The sequence below is a fragment of the Oncorhynchus gorbuscha genome, linkage group LG06 (assembly GCF_021184085.1).
Source record: "Oncorhynchus gorbuscha isolate QuinsamMale2020 ecotype Even-year linkage group LG06, OgorEven_v1.0, whole genome shotgun sequence".
NCBI classification, from domain to species: domain Eukaryota; kingdom Metazoa; phylum Chordata; class Actinopteri; order Salmoniformes; family Salmonidae; genus Oncorhynchus; species Oncorhynchus gorbuscha.
Genome location: NC_060178.1, coordinates 72,034,012 through 72,061,039, shown reverse-complemented (window position 1 = coordinate 72,061,039; position 27,028 = coordinate 72,034,012). Strand labels below are relative to the sequence as shown.

At 40.9% G+C, this 27,028-nt stretch overlaps 1 protein-coding gene and 1 long non-coding RNA gene across 2 annotated transcripts; one reads left to right on the top strand and one right to left on the bottom strand.

Moving 5' to 3' along the window:
* Positions 1 to 21: 21 nt before the first annotated feature.
* Positions 22 to 23,168, bottom strand: LOC124038300. The gene is made up of 3 exons (XR_006839339.1): positions 23,026 to 23,168; positions 9,162 to 9,286; positions 22 to 385 (listed from the first exon to the last, which is right to left on the bottom strand). It is a non-coding gene; the product is annotated as an uncharacterized LOC124038300 (long non-coding RNA).
* LOC124038298 (cytochrome P450 26B1-like) lies at positions 21,538 to 27,006 on the top strand. Its single transcript, XM_046354008.1, has 7 exons — positions 21,538 to 21,676; positions 22,260 to 22,514; positions 22,969 to 23,193; positions 23,551 to 23,826; positions 24,205 to 24,360; positions 24,579 to 25,022; positions 25,460 to 27,006. The coding sequence occupies exons 2-7, from the start codon at positions 22,311 to 22,313 to the stop codon at positions 25,805 to 25,807; spliced, it is 1,653 nt and encodes a 550-aa protein (XP_046209964.1). The 5' UTR covers positions 21,538 to 21,676; positions 22,260 to 22,310; the 3' UTR covers positions 25,808 to 27,006.
* The last annotated feature ends 22 nt before the right edge of the window (positions 27,007 to 27,028 follow it).

Here is a 27,028-nt window from a genome sequence, read left to right as displayed (position 1 = left end):
GATTATAAGAGTACATAGCCATTCAGGCCAGATCGTTCTTCAAGCTTTTCAAAGATTCATAGATGACCAGCAGGGTCAAATAATAATCACAGTGGTTGTAGAGGGTGCAACAGGTCAGCACCTCAGGAGTACTGTAAATGTCAGTCAGTTGGCCATAGCCAAGCATTCAGAGGTCGAGACAGCAGGTGCGGTACAGAGAGAGAGAGGAAGGGAGAGGGTGGGGGGGGAGTCGAAGACAGCAAGTCCGGGACGAGGTAGCACATCCGGTGAACAGGTCAGGGTTCCATAGCTGCAAGTAGAACAGTTGAAACTGGAGCAGCAGCATGACCAGGTGGACTGGGGAAAGCCAGGAGTCATCAAGCTAGGTAGTCCTAGGACTCAGGTCCTCCAGGAGGGGAGGGAGAGAGGGAGGGAAGGAGAGAGAGAGATAATTAGAGGGAGTATACTTAAGTTCACACAGGACTCCAGTTAAGACAAGAGAATTTCACCAGATAGGACAGACTGTCCCTAGCCCCCCAGCACATAGACTATTGCAGCATAGATACCGAAGGCTGAGACAGGGGGTTTTGGGGGACAATACCCATGGACAAGGCCAACCATGATGGACATAACCCCACCCACTTTGCGAAAGCACAGTCCCCACCCCACTAGAGGGATATCAACAGAGCACCAACTTACTAACCTGAGACAAAGCTGAGTATAGCCTCTCAGTCTCACTGGTCATCCCCAAAGCCAAGACCTCCTTTGACCGCCTTTCCTTCCAGTTATCTGCTGCCAATGATTGGAACAAATTGCAAAAATCACTGAAGCTGGAGACTTATATCTCCCTGACTAAGTTCAAGCATCGGCTGTCAGAGCAGCTTACCGATCGCTGCAGCTGTACACAGCCCATCTGTAAATGGCCCATCGAACCAACTACCTACCTCATCCCCATATTTTTTTCTGCTCTTTTGCATATCAGTATTTCTACTTGCACATCCTTATCTGCACATGTATCACTCCAGTGTTAATTGCTAAATTGTCATTACTTCGCCACTATGGCCTATTTATTGCCTTACCTCCTTACTTCATTTGCACACACTGTATACAGATGTTCTATTGTGTTATTGACTGTACATTTGTTTATCCCATGTGTAACTCTGTGTTGTCGTTTTTGTTGCACTGTTTTGCTTTATCTTGGCCATGTCGCAGTTGTAAATGAGAACTTGTTCTCAACTGGCCTAACTGGTTAAATAAAGGTGAAATTAAAAAATGTAAATATCCAACGAAGATCTCCTCCACCACACAAGCCTGAGGGGGCGCAAGACCGGACAGGAATATCACGTCAGGGACTCCAGCGACTCAGGTCAAGTATAGATTTTTTAAATCCTGGCACGACTTGACACACCCTTACTAGGGATGGCATGGGAGAGCACTAGTAAGCCAGTGACACCATAATAGGGTCCGAGGCAGAGAATCCCATTCGAGAGAGGGGAGCCGGCCAGGAAGAGGCAGCAAGGGCGGTTTGTCATTCCAGTGCCTTGCCATTCACCTTCACACCCCTGGGTCTTCCACATTGTCATCGATAACCAATAGTACAACCTTAACGGAAACTTTAAAGATTTAACTTCACCAGAGCCTCTTACAACCATGCAGCCACATTTAGACTAGATACAGTACCTTATATGCACAGCTACCATAGATAGTAGTCTGGTCTTCATTTTTACCATACTTTCTTTATTGGTCATTTGCACTGATATTCTGTCACAGTAACCAAGCTGACATACAACACAAACATCACAGACTGGGAGCACCCCATGGGCACTTAGGGGTAACGCAGTAGATAGTATGCAGAGATATTGTAGCTGGTAATCCTCTGGCTGACGGATCACTCCCTGCAGATTTCCCCAAAGGCAGCTCGGGGGTTCGAATATTGGCCTGCCTTTCTAACCTCGAAGCTACTGCCGCCCCCAATTCATTTTGCTCTGTCCTCACTCCCTTGCCTTTGTTCAACCATTTGACTTGGCTTAGCAACCCTTCCCTCAAAGTATTTAACTGAGAAATGTGGGTGAAACTATCCCTTAATATCTCACCCCTAGCGGTTAAGCCTAGCAGTTAAGAGTGTTGGGCCAGTAACTGTTAGGTAGCTGGTACAAATCCCAGAGCCAGGTGGGAAAATATGACACATTTAGGTTTTTAATGCATTCAGTTTGGCAACTGATTGGCTACACATTTTACCCTCTCTTTTGCAGTGGAAGAGATGGACCAGGAAACGCTCTTGCTTTTGAACGACTCATCTAAAGAACAACATAAAAGCCTTAATAACACAGTGAGCATTCTGTATTCTTTTATACACGAGGGGAGGTCCAAACCTGTTTAAAGATTTGTTGTGCATTTTGAAAACTGATTGTTAGAAGGAATTTATAGTTCATTGAATACTTTCTGCTCACAACAGAGTCAAATGTGAGAGGGCAGCCCAGGTGACCAAGTGGCTGAACAACATCTGGCCGGCAAACCAGGTTGCGGAGCACATGAAGGAGACCGCGATCCAGTGGGTTCAGTGGACCAAACAGAATGAGGCCAAGACAGTTGAGATAGTCCAAGAGTATCCACATCTGTTGGATACTCCAGGCGTGGTGGGTTCATTTTTTAAAACATAAACATTAGACTTGATCTCTGTTTGCTGTGATTAACTAGCCTGGCTGACGCGACCCACGTGACTCACAGCGCAGGGAGAGCTGTGACCACACTGGTCTGGAAAGGAGGCTTTTTTAATGCAATATTCGCAAAGAAATTGTGTGACGGGGTTCTCTCAAATCTGTTTTTTCCTTGGGTTGAGACCTCTCATTGTTCGGATTTGAAAATCTAACCATTTTATAGAAGGGGGCGTCGCTGTGTGGCTGTGCCTGTTTGAGTGAGAGACACAGAGAGCCAACCAGTGAAAGCACAGCCCCCTTGATTATTGACACATTTCAGACTCTGAAGTCAGGAGGACATCAATAGTTAGGTGTTAGGTAGACTAGTGATTAACTGCAATTGAAAAGTCATTGTTTGTCTGGCTACAGCATAACACAATTTGAAGTCATATGGGGCAGAGTCTTACAAGCATTAGAAATAGCATTGTTACAAATGTTACATTTTGGGGATTGTGAAAAGTGCTTTATGAATGAAATACAGTTATTATGTAATGACTCATTAATCCATGTCCTTAGTAGTGACCTTCAAATGTGATATTTTACACTTGTTCTGTGTAACAATGTTTTAACTCGACCCAAATGTAGACCATTATTGTATGGCGAAACAGCATGATGTGTGTGTGTGCTGTCACCTAAGATAGCCGAAGTGTGCCAGTGAATGTGAATATCTAATGATTCGCTCTGGCACTGTCTGGTAGACAAATCTGTGTTAATACAGACACACGCACACATGTTTAGTTTTTCTCCAATTGCAACCTGAGTGTGCACATCAAGTTCAACTGAAAGGGAAAGGGAAGGGGGATACCTAGTCAGTTGTACAAATGAATGTCTTCAACTGAGATGTGTCTTCCGCATTTAACCAAACCCCTCTGAATTAGGCTTTAGTCTGACGTATGGACTGTTTGGTTCATTAAATAATATAAATAAATTCTAATAATCAATTCTATTTTATGAAATCTTATCTTGTGAAATAATACATATTTAGACAATAGGGCTTTGTTTCAATGTGCTATTTAAAAATATATATATTCTTGTAAATTCTCTGATGTACTAAAATGCAGGCAATAGTAATTCATTATTTTAAATTCAGTAGTGTACCTTGATTGTGAGTGTAGGAAAGGAAGGGGGTGGAATGGTAGAGAAGGCAAAAATATTCAAGCTAAATTGAAATTAGGATGACACTGACATAACCCAAGGATTACATAAATAATTACCCAGCTGCTGCGTCAATCCCCCAACCCAATGTGCTGGGTTGTTGTCACAACCCAACACACCGGGTTGTTTTAACCCAGCAATCTAGTCTAATTTACCCAGCAGTTGGGTCAAGCGCTAAACGCAAGGCTCTGGGTTCGAAGCACAACCCAAACCTGCTGGGTTGAATTAACCCAATGCTGTTTTTTTTCCAATATTGACCAAGTGCTGGTTTGTCGAAAATACACAAATTGGATTATTTTTAATCCAGCATTTTTTCGAGTAACAATAATGAATTTCGGAACAGTACTATGAATTGCCATATAATTAGGCATAACTCAATTCCTACCTTTTAAGATGCCAAAATGTTAATTGTTTTCAGTAATTCTTTTCAGTATCCTAATTTTGTTGTGTTTTCTGATTGTTTCAGTGCAACAAGCTTTGGACGAAGGACTTCCACAGGGCCGCCATCTCCAAAATTCACTCAAAATGGCAACAATTCTGAACTGGGTTTGATTTAATTTTTGTTGTTTTATTTATAAAATGTTTGTTAATTATCTTTTAAACTTCCATTGGTTCATATATTGCTCAGTTATCACTTGGCTCATGTAAATCATTCTGTATTCATCCCTATAAACTCCAACAACATCCCCATAGCGTTCACATTTCTCTCATGTAAATGTTGTAGCTACATAAAAAGAATAAACAATTTATTTGGGAAATATCCAGTCTTTGCTATTTTCTTCATTACCATGCTGGATCTGTTAAAGACATTGAATACATGTTGCTTAGTATATTTACTACATTTGACATGCTTAGTTTTTTTCTCTGTGAAGTAAGTTAATTTAAAGTTATGTGATTTGGTTTATATAGATACAATAACCAAAAACCTGATGTAATTTGCATATTGTGCAACAGAATTTTCACCACAAGTTTTCCAAAATTGTTTTTCGGAAGTTCACAAGTTGCCACAACTATACTGAACAAAAATATAAATGCAACACGCAACAATTTCAATGATTTTACTGAGTTCCATTTCATAGGAGTAAATCAGACAATTGAAATAAATGAATTAGGCCCTAATATATGGATTTCACATGACTGGGCAGGGACGCATCCATGGGTGAGCCTGGGAAGGCATAGGCCCATCCACTTGGAGCAAGGTCCACACACTGAGGAGCCAGGCTCAGCCAATCAACAAAAAAATTCCCCACAAAGTGCTTTATTACAGACAGAAATACTCTTGAGCCTGCAGATAAAGATGCTGGATGTGGAGGCCTTGGGCTGGCGTGGTTACACGTGGTCTGCGGTTTTGAGGCCGGTTGGATGTACTGTCAAATTCTCTAAAACGACGTTGGCTTATGGTAGAGAAATGAACATTGAATTCTCTGGCAACAGCTCTGTTGGACATTCCTTCAGTCAGCATGCCAATTGCACGCTCCCTCAAAACTTGAGACATCTGTGGCATTGTGTTGTGTGACAAAACTGCACATTTTAGAGTGGCCTTTTATTGTCCCCAGCGCAAGGTGCACCTGTATAATGATCATGCTGTTTAAACAGCTTCTTGATATGACACCTGTCAGGTGGATGGATTATCTTGGCAAAGGAGAAATGCTCACTAAAAGGGATGAAAACAAATTTATGAACAACATTTTAGAGAACTAAGCTTTGTGTGTATGAAACATTTTGGGGAATTTTTATTTCAGCTCGGGAAACATGGGACCAACACTTTACATGTTGCATTTATATTTTCGTTCAGTATAATTAGCATGTGAAAATGTGAGCTTGCTGCAAATATGCGGCAAATTGGCCAAAGGTTTGCCACAACTGTTTGCCAGAGTTCTGGCTTGCATTGTGACATCACTAAAATATTCCAAAACATGCATTTGCAATAAAGTAAAGTAAAGTAAAACTGCTAAAAATGTGGCATAGAAATGTACTTTATGTCCTGAAAACAAAGAGTTACGTTTGGGGCAAATCCAACTCAACACATCACTGAGTACCACTCTTCATATTTTCAAGCATGGTGGTGGCTGCATAATGTTATGGGTATGCTTGTCATCGGCAAGGACTAGGGATTTTGAATACTTTCTGAAGACACTGTAGGTGCCGTTGTGGTTTACCACCCCATAGTAGGTTCAAAAGACTAAGTAGGTGGAGGCCCCTTATTCATCACCATGCAGTATACAATTTCAAATAGCAGGTTTGCTATTAGTGGGTTTCCACCAGACAATGTAATTACACCTTTCAGCAATACAGAGTGATCTGATGCACATCTGAGGCAGGTGATACAGTGAGATCCATGGGGAGCTTCAGAAGTGGGATTCTTTCTTCTCTTATTTGGGGAAGGTCGCTGGACCTTGACGCAGAGAGGGAAACTGAGAAATTACTTTAGGTGCTCTTTGGACATTCTGCTCAGAAACAATCTTTCATACATTCTGGTCTGCTGACTGCCAACAAGAGACTTCTGATATTGTTTATCACTAGACCAATGGCATACAGCATACAGAAGGTACAAAGCTGCAACAATGTGAGACCGGTATTTTTTCTCCTTTGCACTTTAGGTGACTCTTGGGTTGAAATTAAAGATAATTGGGTTGACACACACACACACTCTTACAGACACACAAGTCGGTGCCGAGTGTGTCGACAAAGTGCCCAAGGGCAGAGAGAACCTGTGTGATGAATTAAGCTGGCAGTGCATTGAGACTGGCTCTGGTATGCAAGGGTGGCGGGTGGTGGTTATGGTGGTGGTGGTGGTGGGGGTGATACATTCACTTAAAAACCCTGTATCAGACATGCATTCTAGATACCAGGCCTTTTTCAGTTGAGTTCAGAGGGGGAAGATGGAAGTTGTGATTTATTTCCCCAGCCCAGTGTCCCTCCTCCGGCCTTCCTCCACGCCACCTCGGGATTGATGCTCTCTGCTGAGACATTTCCATTAGTATGGGTTTGTGGAGGTTGGAGGCTGAGGTGTAGATAACTCAGGAGTGGCAGGTAGCTTCCTACTGTAAATGATAAATGGATTAGGGAGGGATGGGGAGGAAAGGGGAGGGCTCTGACTGCTGAGATAGGTGTGGAGTTTTCTCCCTGTTTCTCTGTCAGTGGAGGAGCAGGATGGACGGTTTGAGAGGGTACTTTAGTGTTTGATTCATGCAGTGTTATTGGTGCAGTATGCATATGCAAGCAATCCCAGGGGGAAGACTCATGCATATATTTTCTCTAACATGCACAGACACCTCTCAAGTTTTAAAGGCCGCTAAGAGCAGGAAGGGAAGTGTGCTCTTCAGGTCCGAACTCAATGAGCGATATTGGGTTGGCATAACTGTCGCACAGTGCTCACATACTTGTTGTTGTTGTTGTCGTCGTTTTGAGAGGATGTTGGGCTTGGCTACAAAAGAGACACGGATTGAAATGAATCCATACCTTTGTTAAATCCCTCTTGACTACTGCAACAACCTTCTATCAGGCTGTACCGCTACCAATGAAAACAATCTCCAACTCGTACAAAAGGCTGCTGCCACACAGTTCCTAACAGGAACCAAAAGGCCTTAACACAGCACACAAATACACTGTGTATCTGCTGTTTCTCTGTTTTATTTTTTGTAAAGTGTATTGAGACTTGTTAAATAAAATACGACTTGACTTGATGGATGTAGAGTGGTGACGCAGTGGTCAAACAAAACATATTTTCTTGTTCAGCAATTGAGGTGAAACTGCCGGAGAGGGGCTTTGGAATTAAGTCAATTTAAGATTACAGATATTTTAATTAAGCACCTGTACACTCAGATCCGCAAAGAAGATCCTCAGTTTGGAGAAATCAGCTCACATACAGTAATGGGCAGGCCCTTTTCCATACCTGTGCCCTCACTTTTGTTGTTGTCGGGGGTGTGGGGGCATTCTGCTCCTCTTCTGTGAGTTTCCAGAATCGCCGACCCCCCGCCCCCTTACCCCTCTGCCCTGAGGCCCATCTGTAATTGCTGTTTGGCTAGAGGTAACGTTAAGGGGGTTTTATTGAGCAGATGCTGGGACAAAAGCAGATGTTTGAAGCACGCTGACAGAGATGGAACCTGTGTCCTTCACTCTGAATATTCCTGTAATAATCCTACCCCCAGGCTATGAAAACACACAAACAGAGACACTGTAAACACACACACAATCTCTTCCTCTCTGTCGCTCTCTCTCTCTCTCTCTGTCTGTCTGTCTCTCTCACACACACACACACACACACTGTAAACACACACGCACACATAAAAACATACATAAACACACAAACCACAGTCAAACTTCCCTCCCTTAATTTTCCCTATGAATGTCATGTCTCGCAAATTGTAAACGTTATACAGGTAAACTCCACCAAGTTTGTATAATGAAGATTGTGCATAATTAATAATGGGGATGTCTGAGATGTTTATGGCTTAGGGTGTGTGGTGGGAAATGCGTAGACATTCTGATTGCACTGTTTTGGAGTGGGGGCTCCGCCTCTCTGTATCAGCTGGAAGACTAACAATGACACCATGATGGGCAGAGCCGGCCAGCCCACAAAGCAACACTATCCACCACTTGGGGCCCTGCGGTCGTTAGGGGGTCCCCAACCAAACTCTGTTGGGGGTTTGAATAGTAGAATAGAAATGCTGCAATTTCAAAATTTGTCAGTGCATCCAGCAATTTTCCTATTGTCAGATCATGTTTTAAGATAGCTAGCCAGGTAAATTAGGCCAACCAGATATCTAAACCTTGTAATGATAATGGCTGGATTATCAACCGGGCATGCAGGGCATGTGCCAAGGGGCTCAAACCTCCAAGGTTTTTTATTTCTTTAAACACAGCATAAGCCATATAATAACACAGTAAACTACATCAAAGCTTATCTGCTCAGAGGAAATGCAGGTTAATTTGACCTTAGTGTTACGAAACCATTAACTAGCCTACGGATATTGTTGCACTCGCTTAGTCTAAGGGTCCTAAGCCTAGTTACATGGTCTGTAAACTGAATGAATGTGGGCATTTATGTGATAAGTGAGTGTTTGAGGACCATGTTGAATGCACATGTGCCCAGGAGACAGCAATTTACAGAGTCCAGGGCCAGCTCCATCATTACCTCTTGGTCGGCCAGTCCAAGCGGATCGTTATGTGTTCAGATGGTGGTGAAAATAAATGTATACAAAAAGGAAACTACAAAAAGGCATGACAAAACTAAAGATTCAAACCCAAATGAAAGATCTCATGGCCAACAACACCATCTCATTCCTTCATATCTCCCTCCCCTTTCTTTGTAGAAGTGATTGTACTGACCTGCCAGAACAGGACATGTGACAAGGATCAATTCCCGCCAACAATGACACCACAACTTGACACACTGCAGGCCACTCTCCAGGTCCTGTCACTCCCACCAGTCTCTGTCCTTTACCCACCTTTGTCTGTGTGAGAGAGAGAGAGAGAGAGAGAGAGAGAGAGAGAGAGAGAGAGAGAGAGAGAGAGAGAGAGAGAGAGAGAGAGAGAGAGAGAGAGAGAGAATGCTGGTAGGGGACTTAATGGATTATGGCTTTTTGGGAAGACACCCCTTTTGAAAGAGGCTCATCAATTGAAGATGCCTTTTCTGCCATTGTCCTCCTCTTTCCTCTCCTATGTGTGTGTCTGTTTTGTGCTGAGCCACGACTGACCTCTTAATCGCTGCCTCAGGTGAACTTTTCACAGGTAATGGGTTTCACAGACAGCGGCTTCTGAGCCTAATGCCCACTCTTCCTTTTAATAAAAGGACTTCCTTCTTATTGTTGATTCACTTAAAACGTAAACATTACACATCTTCCAACACTCATTGTCACCAAGGTTGGGAACCAACCTTTCCTCCCGAGAGTTTGAACCCTCAGGAAAGAAAGCCTGCCGCTGCATCACACTTAAAACGCCACGCCACCCTTCTCCTCTTCTTTGTGTTCAGTCGTTATCAGACACCATTGTCATCCGAGGCAATGAAATTCCAACAAAATACATGCACAATTGCAAACATTAAAACACATTGTAAATGCCAGAGAGTTATTCATTACTAATATAATAATTCAGGCAGTAATTCTAGCATTATAAGATCTAATAGCATATAATAAAGTAGATAAGTAGATATGTCTGGAAGATATTTATCCTGCTCAAACAGCCACAATCTGTGACACTGTCTGACGTGTCATACAAGACTCTTGATTAAAAGTGCCAAAAACAAGGGAAGGGATCCGGTTGCAGCTTCTCAAACGACATAGTTAGCTGGCCTGTCTGACAGATGTCATCTGTATTTCCTGCTCTGTGAGAGAGACCTGTCTGTGGAACATTCCTCAAACAGCCCAGACAACTGACTATCAACTCTCTCTGAACTGCCCTCATAGGTGACGATTTTTAATGGTGTGTGCATACAATGTTGAAACTGTGTATTGTCAATCCTCCCGTTGTCAAGAGAGAATGTGACTTAAATTCAACTGATTGTTCAACTTCAATAGCTATAGCTAGCTATGAATGGATTATCAGATAATGTGGTATTTATTTTTGTGGGAGATTGATCTTAATTTTTTCAATGGGATCTTGATCTTTTCTAATGTTGTCACACATCTGTCCTCAATGATGCAATATGTTCATCAGGGCTGAACAAAAAATATTGTGCGAGTGGAGGAAAGGTCTTAAATGTTGAACTTTTACCACCGTTTGTCAGAAACAGGCCCCCTTTCTAAAGCAGGAACAGTGGCCCTTGTTCAAGGAGCACCTCCGCTGAGGTCATGACACTGCACCTCGGCCCAAATTCGATACCCTGGTCTGCTCACTACGCGGGCCCATGAAAGATAAGGAAATGGGGTCCGGTAGTCAGGCGTTACCCCCTAACCCTGGCTCTGCCCTGGGGGTCAGCCACACACCCATCCCTTTCCACTACACCCCCCCCCAGGGACGAGCTGATGACAGGTAGCTGCTCAGACGAGGGGAAAGGGTCTGCAAATCAAAGCGATGTGGTGGGGAGACACAGGGAGGAAGGAGGGGGAGCACTGTGTGCGATGAGAGACGGTACCTAACAGACAGGATCAGTGAGATGGAGAGAATCTCCTAAATCTTAAGCCTGGTTAAAAACCAAGACCGCTTATCTCTACAACCGTTATCTTATCAAGAATATGGCTCCCCTCCCGATGATCCCTAACACGTGTCTGTCAAATGGAGACTCCTTTATTATTTGTAATTGACCTAATGAGGCCAGGATATTTGGTCAGTAATGTCTCAGGTTTCAAATTGTTGCATTTCCCTGCTGTTTTGGCCAATGTGTTATGCTGAACATTCTCCTTCAGTTTGTTTTGAGCCTGTGACAATCACTTATGTTTGAGAATCTGAGCCACTAACAGAACTTATTGTGAAACATGTCAACCTGGACTCAGGGGTAGATGTAACATACTAAATGTAAATCTAGGACACTCCAATTAGTATGCAATGTTATGTTTCGTATGCTATTAATTTGTGGATGCCCATCATCCAATTTGTATGATATGTTACAAATTACAATTCATTTAATATATTTTAAGAATTGCAATTTGTATAATTTGTTACGAATTTGGAAAATGCTATATTACGAATTCCAATTTGTTGTCACTAATGTTAGCTAGGTGGCTAACGCTAACATTAGGTAGGTGGCTAATGTTAGCTAGGCTAGGGGTTAGGGGTTAAGGTTAGGGTTATGAGCTAGGTTAAAGGGTAAAGGTTAGGGTTTGCTAACATGCTAAGTAGTTGCAATGTAGATTTTAAAAAGTAGTAAATAGTTGCTAAAATGCTAAACTTGTCCATGATGAGATGCGAACACACAACCTTTGGCTTGCTAGGCGTTCACGTCCAACCTCTTGTCATCTTTACCTTAAATAACCATCTGTCTTATGTAACCATTCCAAACGTAACGTAGCATACTAATTTTAGTGTCTAGGATGTACGTTTACTTTGTTACATTTAGTCCATCTGACCAAGCTGAAAATATTGTCAATCTTCTTCATCTCCGACATTTAAATCAATGTTGACATGTGGAAGCCTTTTAATTTTTTTAGGATATGTATTGTATCCTGTCAACTTTGACTTGCAGCTCTTTTCTCACTCAGGGTGGTTGTTTTTGGAATGTCAACAACTTTCTTTTTCTCTAGCTGGAAGTTTCCTGATCGACAGCTTGCGGATGTTGATTGAGAAGTGTTAGATTTCAGGACAGAGTGCTATAGAATAACCTCCACTGTTTCCTCTTCAAACTGACTGCAGGACCACTAAATTTACTCCGAGTTCACTAGGTCGAAATTATCTTATAGTAACACCAAAAATATGTCTTTGGATTGGATTGGATTCAATGGATACTTCATTATTTAGATAACAAATCCCATTACATTTGCAAAAGAACAAGAACGAACGTGGAAAGCAAAGCTCACAGAAAACCAGACTATTATTTAAAAGGGAGAATTTGATATTCACATAGGCAACTGTTTTATCAACTGCAGTAGGCAATTCCTTATCATATGTTACTTTAGAACTTTATTTATTTACAAAACAATCTGTTCTGACCTTTTACACTGGATTACAAGAGATATCCATCTTTCTGTTTTTTAGGCTATATTGTACCTCATATGTAGGCCATATTGTACCTACTTTTTAGGCCATATTGACTGAAAGCCAACTTAAGCCCCTATGTCTTAACAATATGCTAACACAAAGGTTGCCATGGTGAACACAAGCATTCCATAACACAAGCATAATGTCTATCACCATTTAGTGTTACCACAAATACATAACCAACATACACATATATACAACATACAAATACATAACAAACAATATATATATATATATATATATATATATATATATATATATATATATATATATACAGTTGAAGTCGAAAGCTTACATGCACCTTAGCCAAATACATTTAAACTCAGTTTTTCACAATTCCTGACATTTAATCTTAGTAAAAACTCCCTGGCTTAGGTCAGTTAGGATCACCACTTTATTTTAAGAATGTGAAATATCAGAATAAAAGTAGAGAGAATTATTTATTTCAGCTTTTATTTCTCTCATCACATTCCCCGTGGGTCAGAAGTTTACATAGACTCAATTGGTATTTGGCAGCATTGCCTTTAAATTGTTTAACTTGGGTGAAATGATTTGAGTAGCTTTCCACAAGCTTCCCACAATAAATTGGGTGAATTTTGGCCCATTCCTCCTGACAGAGCTGGTGTAACTGAGTCAGCTTTGTAGGCCTCCTTGCTCGCACATGCTTTTTCAGTTCTGCCCACAAATGTTCTATAGGATTGAGGTCAGATCTTTGTGATGGCCACTCCAATACCTTGACTTTGTTGTCTTTAGGCCATTTTGCCACAACTTTGGAAGTATGCTTGGGGTCATTGTCCGTTTGAAGACCCATTTGCGACCAAGCTTTAACTTCCTGACGGATGTCTTGAGATGTTGCTTCAACGTATCAACATAATTTCCCCTCCTCATGATGCCATCTATTTTATGAAGTGCACCAGTCCCCCCTGCAGTAAAGCACCCCCACAACATGATGTTGCCACCCCCGTGCTTCACTGTTGGGATGGGCTTCTCCAGCTTGCAAGCCTCCCCCTTTTTCCTCCAAACATAACGATGGTCCTTATGGCCAAACAGTTCTATTTTTTGGTTCATCAGACCAGAGGACATTTCTCCAAAAATTACAATCTTTGTCCCCATGTGCAGTTGCAAACCGTAGTCTGGCTTTTTTTATTGCGGTTTTGGAGCAGTGGCTTCTTCCTTGCTGAACGGCCTTTCAGGTTATGTCGATATAGGACTCGTTTTACTGTTGATATAGATACTTTTGTACCTGTTTCCTCCAGCATCTGTTTTGGGATTGATTTGCACTTTTCGCACCAAAGTACGTTCATCTCTAGGAGACAGAACACGTCTCCTTCCTGAGCGGTATGACGGCCGTGTGGTCCCATGGTGTTTATACTTGCGTACTATTGTTTGTACAGATGAATGTGATACCTTCAGGCGTTTGGAAATTGCTCCCAAGGATGAACCAGACTTGTGGCGGTCTACTATTTTTCTCTGAGGTCTGATTTCTTTTGATTTTCCCATGATGTCAGGCAAAGAGGCACTGACTTTGAAGGTAGGCCTTGAAATACATCCACAGGTACACCTCCAATTGACTCAAATTATGTCAATTAGCCTATCAGAAGCTTCTAAAGCCATGACATATTTTTCTGTAATTTTCCAATCTGTTTAAAGGCACAGTCAACTTAATGTATGTAAACTTCTGACCCACTGGAATTGTGATACAGTGAATTCTAAGTGAAATAATCTGTATGTAACCAATTGTGGGAAAAATTACTTGTGTCATGCACAAAGTAGATGTCCTAACAGACTTGCCAAAAACTATAGTTTGTTAACAATAAATTTGTGGAGTGGATGAAAAACTAGTTTTAATGACTCCAACCTAAGTGGCTCAGTCGGTAGAGTGGATGCTTGCAATGACAAGTGTTGTGGGTTTGATTCCTGTTGGGGCCACCCATATAACAAATGTATGCACAAATGACTCTCAGTTGATTAGGATAAAGGCATCTGTGAAATCACATTTATTATGTGACTTGACAGACATACACAATCCTCCAAATGAAAGCGCATTCTCTTTATTCTACCTCTCTGTGCGATCACGGGACATCTCACCCCCTTTGAACTTATTCTCACTCTGTCTAACTTGATGAACACATTTTAATTAAAAAGCTCCATTCGAGAGAACTTGTCCATGGGGGTGTGTGTGTGCGTGTATTTAACGATCAAATAAGTTTTGGTAATAAGCATCAAAATTTGAATTACATATACTAGGGCAAGAATATTCAAATCTTACACTACGTGGCCCAGAGTAGTGCTTGTTTTCTGTTCTACCTGATAACTAATTGCACCCAACAGGTGTCCCAGGTCTAAATCAGTCTAAATCAGGTCTAAATCAGTCAGTCAATAAAAGTTAAACTGGCTTCGAGGTCCAGATAAAAATTTGACGGTACTAGGGCAGGGGTGTTAAACTCATTCCATGGAGGGCTGAGTGCCTGCTGGTTATTGGTTTCTCCTTTCAATTTGTGTCCAATTAATAAGACCTAAACAACCAGATGAGGGGAGTTCCTAACTAAATCAGTGACCTTAATTAATCAATCAAGTACAAGGGAGGAGCAAAGCCCACATAAAACTTGGACCTCCATGGAATAAGCTTGACATGTGTCCCCGAGCATGTTTAATATAGCAACAGAAGAATATAGGAAAAGGATGGGGTCAACTGTTTCCTTTTGCACTGTTAATTATATTTTGGACAGAAATAGCGGCCTTTTTTTATTCAACATATAGTCTATTAACATTTACACCACGAATCATAACCTCCAATTTTTGCAATGCTCAAAGGGGATTGGAAATTTACCTCAACTCCCCTACAACTCCAGTTTCTTGAAGAATTGACCAAAAGATTGGTGTCAGGACAAGTTCTTCCAAATAACATTTCTATCAAATACTCCCCCCTCTTGACCCAAAGTTTTCAGCACAGTGTTTAGCAAATTAATTCAAGGCGTTTTAGAAGTACTTTTGCTACCACAGGCATCCTCCGGGTCACAAATGTGTTTTACAGTTGTTTAAAAAAAATCTGATGATCTCTAACTATGAGTCCATGACAGTGTTCTGTTCTCATGTCAAAGTGAAGGTTGCAGACCCATACAACAATACCTGCAGGGTAATAGGTCGCATAGTTCACTTTCTTTCCCTTAGTGTTTACATTGCACTGTCTTCTTCTCTGTGGACTGCCCTTGCATCACTTTTCATTTAGCTGCTTCTTCAACTCTTTTCCATAACAAAAAACACACAAATGTCATGCAATTGTCATTTATTAACCATACTCTGATGTTATGTTGGTAGAAATAATATAAAGTATAATTTATTATTGACATATTTTTGTGTTGGGACATAATCATCATTAGATGAAAATGAACTATTGAAAAAAAACAAAAAAAACAATAAGGTTTATCGATCATTGTAATAGCATTATAAACTACGGTAAGGAATCAAATATTGGTTTTTTAAATCCCCTTTTGAGATGATGTTGGTGGTGAAACATTTATTTTTCACATTCATTTGTCATCCTAATATTGAGTGTTGTGTTCTTGTCTGGATGAAAAGCTCCCTCCACATGTCTAACAAGTTCCTACTTGTCTCCCACAGCAATAGCTGACAGCTTCTGCTTTGGTATTCCCTGTCTCGGCTGTTAAAATTAATAATGGCATTTGGTAAATATCTAGACAAGGGAATGTCTCTACCCCCACTCTCTCTCCCCCACCCTCCCTTCCCCTGAGTTGTTGTCTCTCACACTTCAAAGTGAGACTGGGTCACAGTGACTACACTGATCGCTGTTAGAGCTTTCTCTCAAGACACTGCAGAGATTTGCTTGTCTAGCAGGTCCACCTTGCCTCACTAAAGCCAGGGTGGAGGTCTGTTCACTGATGGATTTGATAACTAAGTCAATCATGGGAAGTGGTTTCCATCCCAATAAGTTGGTATGTGATGCCATCATTATGTAAAGATTTACTTAGTTATCAAATCAATCAGTGAACAGACCTCTGACCTGGGTTTAGTAGTGGAGTCGTATGACAGCTCAGTTATAGTGGCAGTGAGAGGAGAGGAGGGGAGGGGAGCTGCTTCTGGGTCTCTGGCAAGTATTCTGCCACATGGGAGAGATTAGTCTAAATCCAAATAACTACTGGCAAGCACTGTCTGTTTACCTGCTGCCTCCCACTCGGGGGGGGGGGGGGGCCCTCCACATATCTCTCTGATAGAGCAGTAGCCCACTGTAGTGCACAGGGCACCAGGGGGCACAGGGATGGGACTCGCCTCTCAATCACTTTGGGACTTTCCATGTAGAGGCAGCATTAAGCTGGAAGTATGAATCATATGTCAAACGCCACTGTGTGGCTTAGCATGCCGATTACATTACACAGTAGCCATGACCTCGTCATGCTGTTATTACCATGACAAGCCTGTTGTCACTTCACTGACCCCCTTCTCTGTGAAGACCTATGATCACACACAGCATAATGACATCCCTGTTGTGACATTGCGTGCAGACTTGCAGGAGTTTTATCAACATCAGAGCAGGAGGAGGGTGTGGGCTAGGTTATGGGCAGGTAATCACTACAACCCAACATGATGAGGAAGGCTATAATATGTGTGAATCCTCTGCAGCATTTCAAACACAAGCTGATCCATGACCAAACGCCCACTGAGGGAAGAGAGGGTACGAAGCAGTGGTAGTAAAATTTCCACTGAGAGCTGAAAGGAGGAGAAGTCAAAGCCGAGTCTATCACAAGCTCCGAAGAATCGTCTTCCCTCACAGTAACTGCAGCAACAAAAATATGACATGGCTGGCCGTTTTAATTGTGGCGGGTGGGGCCGTCTGTGGTGCTGTCTGTACACTGTAAAAAAATATACAGTGGGGCAAAAAAGTATTTAGTCAGCCACCAATTGTGCAAGTTCTCCCACTTAAAAAGATGAGAGGCCTGTAATTTTCATCATAGGTACACTCCAACTATGACAGACAAAATGAGAAATAAAATCCAGAACATCACATTGTAGGATTTTTTATGAATTTATTTGCAAATTATGGTGGAAAATAAGTATTTGGTCACCTACAAACAAGCAAGATTTCTGGCTCTCACAGACCTGTAACTTATTCTTTAAGAGGCTCCTCTGTCCTCCACTCGTTACCTGTATTAATGGCACCTGTTTGAACTTGTTATCAGTATAAAAGACACCTGTCCACAACCTCAAACAGTCACACTCCAAACTTCACTATGGCCAAGACCAAAGAGCTTTCAAAGGACACCAGAAACAAAATTGTAGACCTGCACCAGGCTGGGAAGACTGAATCTGCAATAGGTAAGCAGCTTGATTTGAAGAAATCAACTATGGGAGCAATTATTAGGAAATGGAAGACATACAAGACCACTGATAATCTCCCTCGATCTGGGGCTCCACGCAAGATCTCATCCCGTGGGGTCAAAATGATCCCAAGAACGGTGAGCAAAAATCCCAGAACCACATGGGGGGACCTAGTGAATGACCTGCAGAGAGCTGGGACCAAAGTAACAAAGCCTACCATCAGTAACACACTACGCCGCCAGGGACTCAAATCCTGCAGTGCCAGACGTGTCCCCCTGCTTAAGCCAGTACATGTCCAGGCCCGTCTGAAGTTTGCTAAAGAGCATTTGGATGATCCAGAAGAAGATTGGGAGAATGTCATATGGTCAGATGAAACCAAAATATATATTTTTGGTAAAAACTCAACTCGTCGTGTTTGGAGGACAAATAATGCTGAGTTGCATCCAAAGAACACCATACCTACTGTGAAGCATGGGGGTGGAAACATCATGCTTTGGAGCAGTTTTTCTGCAAAGGGACCAGGACGACTGATCCGTGTAAAGGAAAGAATGAATGGGGCCATGTATCATAAGATTTTGAGTGAAAACCTCCTTCCATCAGCAAGGGCATTGAAGATGAAAAGTGGCTGGGTCTGTCAGCATGACAATGATCCCAAACACACCGCCCGGGCAACGAAGGTGTGGCTTCGTAAGAAGCATTTCAAGGTCCTGGAGTGGCCTAGCCAGTCTCCAGATCTCAACCCCATAGAAAATCTTTGGAGGGAGTTAAAAGTCTGTGTTGCCCAGCAACAGCCCCAAAACATCACTGCTCTAGAGGAGATCTGCATGGAGGAATGGGCCAAAATACCAGCAACCGTGTGTGAAAACCTTGTGAAGACTTACAGAAAACGTTTGATCTCTGTCATTGCCAACAAAGGGTATATAACAAAGTATTGAGATTAACTTTTGTTATTGACCAAATACTTATTTTCCACCATAATTTGCTAATACATTCATTAAAAATCCTACAATGTGATTTTCTGGATTTTTTTCTTCTCATTTTGTCTGTCATAGTTGAAGTGTACCTATGATGAAAATGAAAAGCCTGTCTCATCTTTTTAAGTGGGAGAACTTGCATAATTGTTGGCTGACTAAATACTTTTTTTGCCCCACTGTATATGTTGATTCAATGTACAATTGTAAAGCAACCAGCTACAATAGGATTGTGAGTTTGCTCAACATTTGGGTATATAACGGAACAAACATATGTTATTAAGTTGAATTGTACGTCCGCTAAAACTTAGAATTTTAGGTTGAGTGAACATACAATTCAACTTGAGAATTGATTCTACCTTATTTGCATATTTCCCAGTGTAAAATGTAACTCTTTATGACATTACATTACATGTATCATAAGGCCTTTCTTGGAGTGCTTAGTTACACCTAAAGCAGTGGTCTGAAACTCCTGGTTTACAGGCAACATCAAGCCTGCAAATCACATTTTGCTGGCTTGCAAAGTGATGTGAAAGGATATCCAACAATTTGAACGTTTAATCACTTGCAACCTGCTTTGAGAATGACTGCTGGGGTAGGGAAGATTGATTATTGAGATCACCCAAATCATATAAACTGTAAAAAGTCCAACTACTAACAAGTTGGATTAGTAAAAAAAAAATGTTATTTATGTTTGTGTAGGATAATATTATACAACCAATCACTGTACATGCAAAAACACAGGTATTGAAACAAACAATTATAAGAAAAATAAACCAGCAATAGAGCATACTGAGAAATATGATAATGAGGCCACTCAACTCAAAGAACAACGCTGATTAAGCAATTGGTTAAATTAGCCTTTTTACAGGGTAGATTATGGACTGTGTTGCCGTTTTAACTGCGACATACATTATTTTCCCATGTGTTAGCTGTCAGTCAAACCGTGCAACAGTTAAACCAAAACGAACCGAAGCTAACTAAAGGTTAAGGTTAGGTATTAATTAAAAATTGTTAAGATAAGGGTTAAGGTTTAGGATAGGGTTAAAACAAGTGCCTGGCATTGGGATTAAACCTGTGATCATCAGAGCCATAGCACCCTCAACCCCAACCTTGAGACGAATAGATGGTAAAAAGTGCTAGCGTTGCCCTATAGTGGACGGCAGGACATTTCCATGGAAATACAAAACATTTAAATGACATCCTAGGCCATAATTTCACAATTTCAATGAATTAGTCTTACTCTATGTCATGGAATTTTGAGTCAAAGAGAACCTATTTTTAAAACCAGTAATAAAGTCGTTTTTTGCATAAACTGGGAATGTGATATTTTTGACTGATATTATTATTGTATTTTTTTATATATATCTGCAAAGTAGTTAAAACGTTGTCAGCAACACTTTAAGGGGCACATACGCACTATGACATAGCTTTCGCCATAGAAGGCTCAATGAAAATGTATTAATAGTGCATCCTTCTACTGGTGCCCTCCACATAGGGTGTGTAACAGGCTTATGAGAAAAATTGGGAAATGGTTAATATAACTGTTACAACATCCGTTATTAAGACTAACTGTTAATAGTTTATTGGTACTTAACAGGTCCTAATGGTGAAAATTACGTGACCCTTGTTGGCTATACAAAGAAGTGTCCAAACATGTTCATCAGCCATATAGATTTAGCTAGAATGGGTCATAACACACCAAATTACCGTAGAGAGTGACAACGTTGGATAATTAACTGTTTACAATGTGAGGCCAAAGTCTGAAATTATACTTAAAATCCCCCTGAAGATAAAATCACAGTTTTCATCTCACAATAAAAAACACAAGACAGACTTTTTTGCAACGCATTTATCTATTTTATAATGTCATCATTTATCCTTTTTTTCGATTTCTTTCACTAGATACAAATATTTGCAATTAAAATGATGAGACTTTAGGCTACCCACTTGTATTGAAATACTTTGTTTTACCATTCAGGTGGCGAATTTGGCCTCCAATCCAAACTGTGCAACAGGTGTTCCTTCTTTTCCATGAATGGAAAAGGAACACACCTGGAAGAACTGAGGTAACCGGGTGATCGGCATCTCTGGGGAACGCTTCCACCCAGCCATCACTCATCAACAGTGAATATGAGAGGAAACCCATTTATAATCAGAAGAATGTTAACTCAACCGCGCCTAAAGCGTTCTCCGAAGTTTTTATGGAAAGTTAATGTGTCTTACATTGACATTTATTTAGACTTTTTTAATATAGTATCTAAAATGGTCAATTGTGCCTTTAAATTAACACGTTTAGTCTGTGATTTGACCATTAAATAGGAAGAAATTCAACTGCGTAAAGTTACAGGATAAATCATCCCGAAACCTAGATTTGGTTAGATTAAGTTTTTAGATTCATATTTTTTCTCGGATAAATAGTTATATGATTTTGTAGGTTTAATTCATCTTGAAAGTATGACAACTTGTTCAGGTTATTGTTAATGTGTTGGCCTAAATCTATTATTTTTCACGCAGGCAATACAGAGGCATTGCCCCATGTCCATACCTATTGAAAACTGGTCTATGTGAACTGAAGAGTCAGTCAAACTGAGGGATTTCAGCGATTGGTTGGTTACCTGTCTCCTCAATCCGCTGCCATTCGATCCACATACCCTACACGCTCTTTCAAAGACGCCCCGCTCGCGTTCACTCAATCTCCGAGTGCTATATGATCACAAACTTTTCTCCAATCCTGGCGATGTGTCAAGCTCTTTAGATATTCAAAACAACGTTATACGTCATCTGCGAAGGTGGATCATGTAGTGTTCCAATATTTATAAAGCGCAGTGCGAACCATACATTGTGGAGGAAAACGTTTGGAGTTTCTCGCTGCTGTCAGCGACTTGGTTCTACATTTAAGACGAGGTAAGACAAGGTACATCCACTTCTTCAATATTCGAGTTGTTTTATGTGGTGTTTTGGTGTTTTCTCACGCTTCAAACACTTTTAATATAGGCTACTTTTTTAAAGGTATAGACTATTATTCTTAGTCAGCATCCGCCTTGGATGCGTTGGCCAACTGTACTGTATTTCAATCAACGTGAATTTATCCCCCCGCTTTTGTCTGATTTATTACCTACCATGCACTGTAAACGCGGGACGCCTTGGGGTTATTGAGCCCCCTGGACTGTATAAACGCACATAAATAGACAAGCCGGCGCATGTAACCTGTAAAAGTTTTTGGGAATACTTGTCCGTTTCTCTTCATTCAAGGGGGAGTAAATGGAGGAGGAATGAAGGAGAGTTCCAGTAGATATAGCCTATTTAATTTCGTTAATCTTATTTCAACAATTTATTCTGCATAATTATCAGAAACCAGGCTTGCCATATAAAGATGTGTCTGACATCTTACAAGTGAAATAAATTGCATTAGAAACTATTTCAACCTAAAAGCTCTATGAACGTTTTTTGTTTGTTTCCAATGAAATGTTTTCTCTCCCCTGGACAGAGAAAAGAAGCACGCGTCAGAGTTTGCACAGTAGCACGTGGATGTTTGGAAATGTTCCTTCTGGAGCTCAGTCACTTGTCAGCGCTGCTCACAGCGCTCATGTCTGTGCTCTCCGCCCTGATCCTGCTTGCCGTCTCCAGGCAACTGTGGACTTTCAGGTGGACCATTATGCGGGACAAGGAGTGCAAGTTCCCGCTACCCAATGGATCCATGGGCTGGCCGCTGGTGGGAGAAACTTTCCACTGGCTCTTTCAGGTATGAGGAATGTTGCGTTTTTTACTAGCGTTCTAAGATAGGCTATCGGCCTTTACGCGACATATGTCACCATGCATGTGTTGAGCTAAAGAATTTGTGTTAAAAAAAGTTGCTTTATGTCATGCAATTAGTGTAATTAAAAGATTATGTAAACAAAAAAACAGTACACAACGTATTAAAACAAAAATTGGATCTCAGTTCAGTAGGCCTAGATAATGTGTCCATGGAACTATACATGTGTGGACTTGATGAGCGCATGTAATTCATTCTTGCGGTGAAAACAGACGTTTTCACTTCACTTCCACACCGCTTTCCTGTAGGAATGTATTATGCTTCCAGACTGGGCGTAAACTAAGAGGCACGGGTATAGCCATAAGGCTACGCGCCCTCTATAGTACACGTGAAATTAACACCCCTTTATACAGCTTTTGTGTGTGTTTGTGTTTTATGACAGGGATCCAACTTCCACATCTCCAGGAGAGAGAAGCATGGCAACGTTTTTAAAACTCACCTTTTAGGAAAGCCTGTTATCCGGGTAACTGGTGCAGAAAACATCCGTAAAATATTGCTAGGAGAACACAACTTGGTCTGCACGCAGTGGCCCCAGAGCACCCGCATTATCCTGGGACCAAATACCCTGGTCAACTCTATCGGAGAGCTGCACAAGAAGAAGAGAAAAGTAAGGATGAAAAGAAGATTAGTAAAAACGATTAGTAAAATCGATTACATCAACATGTCTCATAAGCGTATAGTCTGCTGGAGACAACTTGGTGAGGCATGGTCATCTTCTAGGCCTGCAAACTGAACGCATCTTCAAAGGAAATGCAGAATAGGCCAACTTGCCAGAGAGAAATCAAGGAAATAAAATATGCATTTAATTTCCTTCTGTTGTTATTGAGTTTTTACATAGAGCATTGGTAATAAATATATAAGTATAGGGATAATTAATTTCGTCTCAAGTATTATTCAATTGTTGTCTGGAGTACCTTGTACCAACCAGGTGCTAACGTTTTATTATGCTTTCCTTTCCTTTAAGATCTTAGCAAAAGTGTTTAGCCGCGGGGCCTTGGAGACTTACCTACCCCGCTTGCAAGATATTGTCAAGTCTGAAATTGCAAAGTGGTGCTCGGAGCCTGGCCCAGTGGATGTTTACGTCGCAGCCAAATCTCTCACATTTCGCATTGCAGTCAGAGTCTTGTTGGGACTGAAGATGGAGGAAAAACGCATAGTATACCTTTCTAAGATCTTTGAGCAACTCATGAACAACCTCTTCTCATTACCAATTGACGCACCTATGAGTGGCCTCCGCAAAGTGAGTAAGCCTACAGCCAACAATGATATAATGCTGTAAAAATTATTCGCATATGTAATTTATGATTTAATCATTGTTAAACGGTTTGGTTAATGCAGAGAAATTATTACCCCGAAATTATAACTCTTATGTATTATCAATATTACATGTTATCAAAAAACAATTGTAGCCTAAGTCATATTGTATGGTGTGGCATGACGAACTATTTTGCTTTAGTTAATAACTTGCATGGAAAACAAAACACTTGCACATCCAAATGTATTATTACAACCGAATAGGCAATTATACATATAATAGAATGTCAAACACTGGATGGAAATGTCTCATTAAGGCAGATAAATATCGATAAGACTATGCTGATTTATGTTTTCTTCTCAGGGAATTAAAGCCAGGGAAATCCTACATACGTGCATGCAGAAAATCATAGAGGAGAAAATGCAGAAACAACAGTCTGAGGAGTACTATGACGCTTTCGATTACATGTTGAGCAGTGCCAAGGAAAACGGACATGAACTGAGCATGCAGGAGTTGAAGGTAAATTATAGTTTTTAAAAATAGCCCAGTTTATCCATTCTGCTTTGGCTATATAACTGTAATACACAACATCCCACATTTTCCATTGTATAGTCTTAGTCAGAAGTTTATAGCCTAGTATTTTGAAATCACCAATTATTTACTTTGGATCACCAAAGCAAATGCCCAATATTGTAGCCTAAATAAAATGTTAATTGTGTTCTGTCTCTGGTGTCTAGGAAACCGCGGTGGAGTTAATATTTGCTGCTCACTCAACTACGGCCAGTGCTTCCACTTCGCTTATTCTTCAGCTCCTGCGGCACCCCGCTGTGGTGGAGAAAGCCCAGATAGAGCTGGAGTCAGAGGGTCTCGGCAACGACGCACACAGCGCCCACAGCTGCTCCAGCAAAGAAAATGGTCTGAAATGTCCTCTTGCGGTCGAACAAGGGGAACATCGGCCTCTAGACCCAGAGGCCACCCCCTTGATGAATGGGAACGGGACTTTTCATTGCGCATCGGATGAAAACGAAGAGGCACCGTGTTCTCGGTCTCATATTCCTTGCTTAACTATGGAGAAACTGAGCCAGCTCCGTTACATTGACTGTGTCGTCAAGGAGGTGCTGCGATTTCTCCCGCCAGTATCTGGAGGATACAGGACGGTGCTGCAAACATTCGAATTGGACGTAAGTATATCATACGCGAGCTTCTTGAGCACGGCGGAAGCGCACTATGGAAGCTGACCTTAGAAAAACCCCATGAACAGGCCACACACCATTATGATACATTCGATCTACTGTGATATCGGGAAATTAGTCCCTCAACTGGCTAGAACATAAACCATTATTCGAAAGCATATACAACGCTATTTCAGTATTTTAATTGGGTACAATAAGATCTATTCTAGTCGGGTTATCACAACTTGATTAATACTTATTACATTACAATGGATGTATGTTTATCGTCTTTGTGATATGTTGTGAGATACAGATGATACTGCCTTAACATTTCAGAAAGTCAAAGAGCATTAAATCTGACCATAAAGAGGTTTTCACTTGCCAATAGCGACTTTTTATCTTGTCTGTTGAAGTTTGAATTTTTGTTTTGTCTCTCTTCTTCCAAGGGCTACCAGATTCCTAAAGGATGGAGTGTGATGTACAGCATCCGAGACACACATGAGACAGCTGCAGTGTTCCAGAGCCCTGAGATCTTCGACCCAGACCGCTTCGGTTCCGAGCGTGAAGAGAGCAAGACTGGGCGCTTTAATTACGTTCCATTTGGTGGCGGAATAAGGAGTTGTGTCGGAAAGGAACTTGCCCAAATGATATTAAAAACCCTGGCCGTTGAGGTGATTGGCACGTGCCAATGGACCCTCGCCACGGATACATTCCCCAAGATGCAGACGGTGCCAATAGTCCATCCCGTCAATGGACTGCATGTGCATTTCAATTACGATAGCCTACTCCGATAGAGTTTAGATAAGTAATTGTGTTATTAAAGACATTAAGCTCATGAACTTTTCGCAATTACAATATTAAGTTATTAAATCAGAATACATAGTCAAGAAACCTTTCCTCTTCGTTCCGAATATCGTGGAAATGGTAGATACATGGTGGTCATTGAAGAGTGGAAGCAAGGCATGGTGCCAGCGACCTTCGATGACCTGCTTATCGCCAAGATCGCCTTTTTTCACCCACTGGGAAAGGTGACGGGAAACTTTTGCTATTGTTCACGGACATCCGGGCGCTCACTTTATAACATGGCAAATCGAAAGATTATATATAATTTTTAAGCACCCTAATGCAATATATAATGGACGAGTAGGGCTTTCTTCTCAGAACAAACATTATCTGTGCTCAGGATGTGCGTCTATAATGTCCGTCTATAATGCGAAACTGTCTTACAGATCTTGCACTTGGTCTCCACGAAAAACATTTAGAAATACCTTCAAAATGTATGTGTTTATGTGCAGTAGGCCTATGTGAGTAGATATAAATGAGATATAGGCCAACATATAGGCCAACAGTAGGCTGTGTGTGTGTATAAAGTTAAGTGTGTATAAAATGAAGTAGTACCAATAAGCTTTATTTATAGAACATTTCGGCTAAGTCTGTTAAGATGGAATAATTATGAATAGACCTAGTGATTTAGATATCATAAGACATTAACTAATGTAAAGCTTAGACCGTTAAAACAAACCATATAGGCCTAGAGCTTGTTTTCGATTATTTAGAGGCTATACATCAACATGCAATTATATAACGTTACCTAGAGAATATAACCAATTATTATTATTATTATTATTATTATTATTATTACATGTGTCATCTTTATAAATTATCGCTTGTTGATTTTGAAGCATGATGGAAGCGCTGTGAAATGACTCAGTTAATTAAGATGGATTCATGGAAGGAGATAGCACTTTTTCTCCTTTACGGAGTGTGTATATACAGTATTTGTCCTATTGATTCAATATGTGTATTTTTGTGTGTATTGCTCGTATTATCTATAGAACGATGTAAAGATTAAATTGCAAAAAGGTGTATTTTTTGCCATTGGATAGGAAATTCTACCATGACAAAATGTGCAATTGTTGCCATCATGTTAACCACAATGAATAGATTCCCGTTCTATTAAAAGAAAAATATGAACTTGTTCATAGATAAAATGGTTAAGGTTTTAATCATATGAC

Excerpts from the sequence above, each read along its gene's own strand:
- LOC124038298 (XM_046354008.1), top strand. The coding sequence starts at position 22,311 with ATGTTCCTTCTGGAGCTCAGTCACTTGTCAGCGCTGCTCACAGCGCTC. Across the intron at positions 22,515-22,968 it reads CTTTCCACTGGCTCTTTCAG|GGATCCAACTTCCACATCTC; the intron begins GTATGAGGAATG and ends GTTTTATGACAG. Across the intron at positions 24,361-24,578 it reads TGAGCATGCAGGAGTTGAAG|GAAACCGCGGTGGAGTTAAT; the intron begins GTAAATTATAGT and ends TCTGGTGTCTAG.